The sequence below is a fragment of the Haliotis cracherodii genome, unplaced genomic scaffold (assembly GCF_022045235.1).
Source record: "Haliotis cracherodii isolate W230 unplaced genomic scaffold, xgHalCrac1.p SCAF_6, whole genome shotgun sequence".
Taxonomy (NCBI): domain Eukaryota; kingdom Metazoa; phylum Mollusca; class Gastropoda; order Lepetellida; family Haliotidae; genus Haliotis; species Haliotis cracherodii.
In genome coordinates, this window is record NW_027266319.1 from 64,933,255 (window position 1) to 64,942,585 (window position 9,331).

Consider the following 9,331-nt stretch of genomic DNA (forward strand, 5'->3'; position numbering starts at 1 on the left):
AGGTGAGTAATACCACTTTTTTCCAAATTTTCATTCACAGCTGCTTTGACTGAAGACCCATAAATATCTCCTTGTATGGCATACGCCGTTATAATGATTGAAGTTCATAGATAATTCTTTAATACTGACCCGTGAAGATCAGGGGTAGAATAGGTCTTCAGCAACCCATGCTTGCTGTAAAAGGCGACTATGCTTGTCGTAAGAGGCAACTAACGGGATCGGGTGGTCAGGCTTGCTGACTTACTTGATGCATGTCATCGTATCCTAATTGCGTTGATCGGTGCTCATGACGTCAAACAATGGATTGTCTGGTCCAGACTCGATTATTTACAGACCGCCGTCATACAGCTGGAATATTGCTGAGTGCGGCGTTAAACAACACCCCAACCAACCAAGCGTGGCACTGTCTCTACGTGGACTCTCTTAGTTGTGAGATAAATATGACTTCTTTTTGGAGCTATGACGTCAGTCTGGAATGCGTTGACGTCATGCTCTGAAAAGAAACGGTGCCCGAAAATTGCGGTCCCGCAGCTCTAGGTCTACCTAAAACTATTAAATTGATGTAGAGGCTAAAATTCGCTTCTGAGGGTTTAAAATTGATAGTTAATATACGACTTGTTTGAACAAAACGCACTACTTCGTGTTGTTCGATATTTTGTACTGCATAAATTGCAAATTGGGCCACTTTTAAGTACCGATAAAAGTACCCTGTGACGACATTCTGTATGTGTCAGCTTTAAGTAAACTGTGAGCAACACAATACTGCTTAAAATCCGAATGAGTGGGTGAGTTTGGTTTTACGCCGCTTTGAGCAATATTCCAGCAATATAACGGCGGGGGACACCAGAAATGGGCTTCACACATTGATACCCATGTCACTGGATTGTCAGGTCTAAACTTGATTATTTACAGACCGCCGTCATATAGCTGGACTACAGCTTAATGAGGCGTTAAACAACAAACAAACAAACAGACAAACAGACAAACATAACAGGAATTTGAAGGCCCCAGGATCTGGGTGACAGATATTTGTCGATATCTGAAAGATTACGTATTGTGAAAATATCTTTGCAATTGCTTTGAGCATTGTTTAAAACATATATTTGAGTGATATTTCTTTGACAGCACACCAGGATTCTTGAATTAAAGTATCATTTGGTTCTTCGTTTTCGTAGGCTCTACACGGACCGTACAGCAATGTGGCTGCTCGTTGTGTTTGAGCTGTATATGCTGTTTTCAGCAGCACTTGGTGAGATATAATATTTCATTTTGAACATGCATTTGATTCCACTGAAACAATTAAGCGATCAAATGAAACAAAACATATTGTGTCAGGGTGTAGCAATCTCATTACCAATGTTTCACGCGACAACGCGTATTTTCCGTTGGCGCCTCTTTCAATAAGGGGGCTGTCGGGTAGCCTAGTGGTTAAAGCGTTCGCTCGTCAAGCCCAAGACCCGGGTTCGATTCCCAACATGAGTAAAATGTGTGAAGCCCATTTCGGGTGTCCCCCGCCGTGATATTGCTAAAAGAGGTGTAAAAACTATACTCGCTCACTTTTTCAATATGATTGTATTCACTCATGTTTTACGTATATGCAAAATACAGATACCGTAGTTATGATAAGAAAGTATTATTTTTCGAATTTTCAACATTTTACCTAACTCCGAGCCGTCACGGAAATGCCACTCAGTCGGTTTCTGACCTTTGCAAGTGGCTGTAACTATATTAACAGCATTACAATGATTTGGCCTATACTATAGACACGTGGTTTTGAAGGAAGGGGGAGTAACTCATTTTGTATTTTGAATTTGAACTGATGCTATTTTTGTTGTTGCAGCTGGAGAATGCCATTGCTTCTATGCAAGTGCCTGTACGGCGTCTCCGGCCACTACTTGTGGCTATGAGGTTCATGGCGGATGTATGAAGGGATGGTTCGGTCCAACATGCCAGAAACGTGAGCAATTACCATGACGGGAGGAGGAGTATGCAGTGAATATTCGTCAAAGAAAATCATTTTCATCATTATTACACAATATGCTTACCTCAACCTACGAATCTCAGAGTGTATCACCTGGCGAATCTGCCGTTTCATATCACCTCGGTGTAAATCAATACAAATGAGATACCAGTTGTATTCGGTGTTTTTAGTTAAGTGGGGTCAGCTTAATGACAGTCGACTGTATATGTGGATTTTAGGTCTCTGACTATCTAAAGTAAGTTAGTCCATGTGTTTTTAGTTAAGTGGGGTCAGCTTAATGACAGTCGACTGTATATGTAGATTTTAGGTCTCTGACTATCTAAAGTAAGTTAGTGCGTGTGTTTTTAGTTAAGTGGGGTCAACTTAATGACAGTCGACTGTATATGTAGATTTTAGGTCTCTGACTATCTAAAGTAAGTTAGTCCGTGTGTTTTTAGTTAAGTGGGGTCAGCTTAATGACAGTCGACTGTATATGTAGATTTTAGGTCTCTGACTATCTAAAGTAAGTTAGTTCGTGTGTTTTTAGTTAAGTGGGGTCAGCTTAATGACAGTCGACTGTATATGTAGATTTTAGGTCTCTGACTATCTAAAGTAAGTTAGTTCGTGTGTTTTTAGTTAAGTGGGGTCAGCTTAATGACAGTTGACTGTATATGTGGATTTTAGGTCTCTGACTATCTAAAGTAAGTTAGTCCGTGTGTTTTTAGTTAAGTTGGGTCAGCTTAATGACAGTCGACTGTATATGTGGATTTTAGGTCTCTGACTATCTAAAGTAAGTTAGTGCGTGTGTTTTTAGTTAAGTGGGGTCAGCTTAATGACAGTCGACTGTATATGTAGATTTTAGGTCTCTGACTATCTAAAGTAAGTTAGTCCGTGTGTTTTTAGTTAAGTGGGGTCAGCTTAATGACAGTCGACTGTATATGTAGATTTTAGGTCTCTGACTATCTAAAGTAAGTTAGTCCGTGTGTTTTTAGTTAAGTGGGGTCAGCTTAATGACAGTAGGCTGTATATGTGGATTTTAGGTCTCTGACTATCTAAAGTAAGTTAGTTCGTGAGTTTTAGTTAAGTTGGGTCAGCTTAATGACAGTCGACTGTTACGTAGATTTTAGGTCTCTGACTATCTAAAGTAAGTTAGTCCGTGTGTTTTTAGTTAAGTGGGGTTAGCTTAATGACAGTAGGCTGTATATGTGGATTTTAGGTCTCTGACTATCTAAAGTAAGTTAGTTCGTGTGTTTTAGTTAAGTGGGGTCAGCTTGATGACAGTCGACTGTATATGTCGATTTTAGGTCTCTGACTATCTAAAGTAAGTTAGTCCGTGTGTTTTTAGTTAAGTGGAGAAAGCTTAATAACAGTCGACTGTAAATGTGGATTTTAAGTATCTGACTGTCTAAAGTAAGTTATTCCGTGTTTTTTTAGTTAAATGGGGTCAGCTTAATGTCAGTAGGCTGTATATGTGGATTTTAGGTCTCTGACTATCTAAAGTAAGTTAGTTCGTGTGTTTTAGTTAAGTGGGGTTAGCTTATGACAGTAGGCTGTAAATGTGGATTTTAGGTTCTCTGACTATCTAAAGTAAGTTAGTCCGTGTGTTTTTAGTTAATTGGGGTTAGCTCAATGACAGTAGGCTGTATTTGTGGATTTAAGGTTCTCTGACTATCCAAAGTAAGTTATTCCGTGTGTTTTTAGTTAAGGGGGGTTAGCTTAATGACAGTAGGCTCTAAATGTGGATTTAAGTTCTTTACCTAACTGTCTAAAGTAAGTTACTCCTTCGTGTTAGTTAAGTGGAGTTAGCTTAATGACTGTCGACTATAGAAGTTGATTTAGGTTCTCTGGCTTACTGTCCAATGCAAGAAGCTCCTTCTTTTTAGTTGATCGGCTTAATGCCAGTCGACTATAGATGTTGATTTAGGTTCTCTGGCTTACTGTCCAATGCAAGGTATTTTGTGTTTCTAGTGAAGTGGAGTAAGCTTAATGACCGTCGACTGTATATGTTGATTTATGTTCTCTGGCTAGCTGTCTTAAGTAAGTTACTCCTTCTTTTTAGTTAAGTGGAGTTAGCTTAATGACAGTAGTGTGTGTATGTGGAATTAGGTTCTCTGGCTAACTGTCTAAAGTAAGTTACTCCTTCGTTGTAGTTACTGGAGTCAGTGTAATGACAGTTGGCTGTACATTATTGAATAAGGAATGAATTTCTTGATTCTATTGCGATACAACAGATGAACCTTGGGGTTAATCTAATACATGTTTCAAATTTAAGATATATTCACAGTATAATAATTACATGCTTTCCCATGTACGCTGACTAAAGCAAGTTATTTCGAGTGATTAGTTGAGTGGAGGCTGTACATGTGGCTTTAGGTTCTCTGGCGTACTATCCAAAGTAAGTTTTTCAAATTTCTAGTTAAGTGGAGTCAGCTTAGTGAGTGAGTGAATGAGTGAGTTTGGTTTTACGACGCTTTTGGCAATTTTACCACATAAATCGCTGCTGGGAAACACCAGAAATAGGCTTTACACAATGTATCCATGTCGGGATTGGAACCCGGGTCTTCGGCGTGACGAGCAAACGCTTTAACCACAAGGCCATCCGATCGCTCCGTCAGTTTAATTAACCGCGGCTGTATATGTGGATTTACATAAATGTAAGATCGTCCTGATTAAATGTATGACTGGGCGTTAGATGGTGAGGATGCCCAGAGAAATGTGTCTGTACTGAGAGTTACTGTCATATGCAGTTTTTAGTTGGTCCATGACTTAGGAGTGGTAGGGTTTTACGTTAATTCTTGTTTTTGTACAGATTGTTTATCAAACACTTTCGATTACCATCGTAACGCAATCATATCTACACGGTACTCTGGTTCCTAACCTTTTTATCTCACGACTTAACAATCTAATATACATGTAATCTAAATTGATAATACATATACGTATTTATATAGTTAACTGAATGTTGTTGTCAGAAAACGTTGCACTGAAGAAGCCTGCGGCTCAGACCTCTGTCTGGTACGAAAAGTATGAAACGTCCAGGCCACTGAACCTGACAGCGGACTACGCGGTGGATGGATTAGTTTCAACTCACTTAAATGACAGTCCATGTGCTCACACTGACACTGGAGACATGACACCCTCATGGAAAGTATTGCTAAATACAACCAGCTCTGATAAAATCCACCACATGAAATTATATCTTCGCAATGCATGTGAGTACTATAGCAGTTAATATGAAGAATGAAAAACACAGAACTTGAAACTCTTGGTTATTTAGTTATTAATGTTTCCATTTAAAGTGTATACAAAAAGTGACATTAGCAAACAAATATGTGCAGCACTTCTTCAAAACGACTTTCATCAAGATACGGCATTGATCATAACTCTACTAAATCTATACGACGACAGGGCCAGGTCGAAATAGTGGCATGCAGATTCTGGTGGACAACCAGACGTGCTACAATTGGTCACCAACCGAAGGACCTCAGGATGTCACTGACGTCACCTGCAGACAACCGCTGTCAGGAAACACAGTTATCATACGGACACCACAGGAGTATCTCACTCTGTGTGAGGTGCAGATATATGGTATGTACCCTCACTTAATCCAGATAGATTGCACTTACATGAGAAGTATTTCATATTAAATATACCAACATTCGAAACAACGGCACCCTTGGGAAATATTATTATGCCTAGAGCAAAATGAAAAAATGCTTGTAAACTTAAAAGTGTCATGAAAAATACAGCATTTGGTATTGCCGCTCTTGTAAGTCAACAAGCTTTTTCGGTTTAGCAATGCTTATAAAACATATCCTCGTTTCATCTTCACAAGTGTTTGACATGAAAGCTAAATACGTGTACATTGAATTAATATAGATCTGCTTGTTGGCACTATAACTATGAAATTTCGAGCTATTAGATATGCATGTCTGGACAGGAGACAAGTAAAACCGGACGAGCGACTTCGGTCAAAACGCCCTAATTGGCATGGACATAAACAGCCTTAAACTCCATATATCTCTCTTTAAAAATAATAATTATGTTGCACGACTTGATAAGACGCCACACGCTTGTATTTTCAACAAACACTCTGTATCTTGGCAATTGTTCGCATGCTGTTTTACTTGAAAATAAAAGCGACAAAACACTTTTAATAATCATAAGAAATGTCTGCTAAAAGCAGAGTACTCTGTACGATTCCGACTATATCATTAACATGTCTTTATGAAATTACTATCAAATAGGTATGCCGCGGCCAGGTGATCGAACCACCGATCTTCCACTCTCGAGTAGCCTTGTGGTTAAAGCGTTCGCTCGTCACGCCGAAGACCCGGGTTCGATTCCCCACATGGGTACAATGTGTGAAGCCCATTTCTGGTGTCCCCCGCCGTGATATTGCTGGAATATTGCTAAAAGCGGCGTAAAACCATACTCAGTCAGTCAGGAGGCGGTTACAATGTTTTGTTTGTTTGTCGGTTAACGCCAAACTCAGTAATATTCCAGCTATATGACAGCGGTATGTAAATAATCGAGTCTGGACGAGACAATCCAGTGATTGACATCATCAGCATCGATCCACACAATTGGGATACGATGACATGCATCAACCAAGTCAGCGAGCCTGATCACCCGATTCCGTGAGCCGCCTCTTACGACAAGCATAGTCGCCTTTTACGGCAAGCATGGGTTGCTGTAGACCTATTCTACCCCGGATCTTCACGGGCCTATAAAGACAATGTTATGAATATACAAGTCATATTTTAAACTGTTACTGTATCACGTTATTTAGAAACATTGTAGATCATTTCCATGGTTCACTGTGACTATTCTGAATTTGAAAACCAATACAAATCCCAGAGTCATGTATGCATTGTTTATATGTAAATGACAAGTGTGAAATGAAAGTGAACGTTGTGTTATGCCAATGGCAGCAATATTCCAGCTCATCACAATAGCCTGTAAATAATTTAGTCTTGTGAAACATAGTAGTGATCAACTCAATCGAGGTTACGATGACACACAATCAGCTTATTCACAGATCGGGATCACCCATATCCCATTTTGGTATGAGTACTTACAAGGAACATTGGGTGCTGGGTACCCAATCTCTACAAGTTACTGCTACACGAGAGTGAGGGAGAATGGATTTACACCTCTTTGAACACGATATCAGTGTGTATATCAGTGTTTATGGTACACACATGAGGTGAACAATATCGCCTTTGTTATATAGTTTGCAGTGACGGCTGGTTTGGTGATGATTGTAGCAAACAATGTCACTGTCGGGACAACATGGACGTGTGTGACAAGATCTCTGGAAGCTGCTCTAGTGGATGCACTCCTGGATTCATCGGTGCAAATTGTCAAACACGTACGTCCATGTAATGTATTTAGTCAGAATAACCAATGAAAGCAGGGGCAGTGTAGTTTTACCGAAAATGAAAAACAAAATATAGAACAAACTCGCTTTTATTCGAATTGCCAGAAGTACAGTAAAACATAAAAATAAAATGAGTAGTTTTGAGTTTTGCTTATGATATATTCGACTTAGGGAGTGTGGATTTACACCTCTTTGAACAATAAATGATTGTGTATTTCAGCGTTTAACGTACACACATGAGGTGAAAATATCGCCTTTGTTTTATAGTTTGCTGTGACGGCTGGTTTGGTGATGATTGTGGCAGACAATGTCACTGTCGGGACAACATGGACGTGTGTGACAAGATCTCTGGAAGCTGCTCTAGTGGATGCTCTCCTGGATTCATCGGTGCAAATTGTCAAACACGTACGTACATGTAATGTATTTAGTCAGCATAACCAATGAAGGCAGGCCTAGTGTATTTTTCCGACATAACAGAAGTGCAGTACAATCCCAAAAGAGGAAAAGTATTGGCTGCAAAGTCATAATACGGATTATTGTGTAATTGGAAATAGTTTTCATGTAAACGCTCCTACATGTTTGTATTTCAGTTAATTCCCAATGATGTATTTTCAGCCTCTGCTAGAAAGAATAATCAGCCAGCTTCTAAGCTCATAACACTAGCAGTTGGTGCCTCAATTGGGGTTGTGACAATGATCATTGTGCTGGTGGCTTCTCTATACATCAGACGGTGAGTAATATGTTTATTTCAGTACACACATTTCAAGACATACAGTGAAGTTGTGAAGCGTTCTTAACTGTAACTTTCATCATTTTCCCAGGGAGCGCGGGGCACGGCTGGCCCAGTCGTCTAAGGCGCCGCGATTCGCTGTGCAGTTGCGTCCCTTTGGCGCGTTAGAAACCTATGATTGTGGGTTCGAATCCCGGTTCGCCCCGACTATATTTCTAGGTTTGTCAGCACCATACCCGTACTCGTGGGTTTCACCGAAATGGTAAACGTCTGAGACCTGCATCACTTCGGGCTTTCCTCCCACGCCGTGATATAACTGTAATACTGTTAAAAGCGGCGTTAAACCCATCTTGCTCACTCACTCAGACACGTACACCATGCGCTTCTCAACCACAGAATGTCCACTATAACTATTGTTTCCACTATTTGTCGACAAATTAGATATCAACATGTTAGTTCCTGGTGTATTTCTTTTCAAACAGCTATACCAATTCAGTTTTCCCATTGGAAATTGGGGCATTACAGGTCCATTATTTAGATTTGTGTATAATTAAATCTTTTTCTCAAGGGACCAATGTATAAACAAATTACACCTAGCACGTATTAGCAATAATCTAATACAACATGTATAGAATTAAGAATTGTGTTGTGAATGTGGTCCGATTGACAGAATTGAAGTTGTTGATTTAAAAGTGTTCTTATTTGTGTGATGAGTATTCGAATAAATGTTGTCAGCAACAATCCATCCACCCAGGGTATTTCTGGTTTCCGTTATCGGCAAAGGAAAGAAGATGATCAAGTTTCACAAAATAGTTCCCATTTTTCAAATAGTTACCAACACATTGACATTTTAATATATTTTTTACTTTCGCATGTTTCAGCCTGAAGATGAAAATAAAAGCGTTAGAAAAGAAACGTGAAGAACCATACGTCTCTCTGGATGAAGCAACACGGGAACAAACATCAGAAACGTATTATTCACAGCTAGCTGATGCTTGATATGTTCCCTGAGATAATACATCTGTATGATAAATGTTTTGAAACGAATTCATTGAATATTGAATGAATCCACAATAATCACTTATTCTTTTTTACGTAACGTTCTTGTATGCGGTATGTATCGTTTACACTTCATAGAATGAAAGTGACAAAACTCTTTCCATTATCATATCTGATAAAAGCAGAGTCAATTGTACGATTCCGATTATATCATGTGTTTGCGTTGCTATGACATTGTGACATTGTGTTGGCGAACACA

General features: G+C 39.4%; 1 protein-coding gene across 1 annotated transcript; it reads left to right on the top strand.

Moving 5' to 3' along the window:
• Nucleotides 1–1,197: 1,197 nt before the first annotated feature.
• On the top strand, nucleotides 1,198–9,072 carry LOC139444663 (uncharacterized). Its single transcript, XM_071225592.1, has 8 exons — nucleotides 1,198–1,249; nucleotides 1,841–1,957; nucleotides 4,933–5,172; nucleotides 5,369–5,548; nucleotides 7,197–7,334; nucleotides 7,611–7,748; nucleotides 7,959–8,073; nucleotides 8,955–9,072. The coding sequence occupies exons 1-8, from the start codon at nucleotides 1,198–1,200 to the stop codon at nucleotides 9,070–9,072; spliced, it is 1,098 nt and encodes a 365-aa protein (XP_071081693.1).
• Nucleotides 9,073–9,331: the final 259 nt, after the last annotated feature.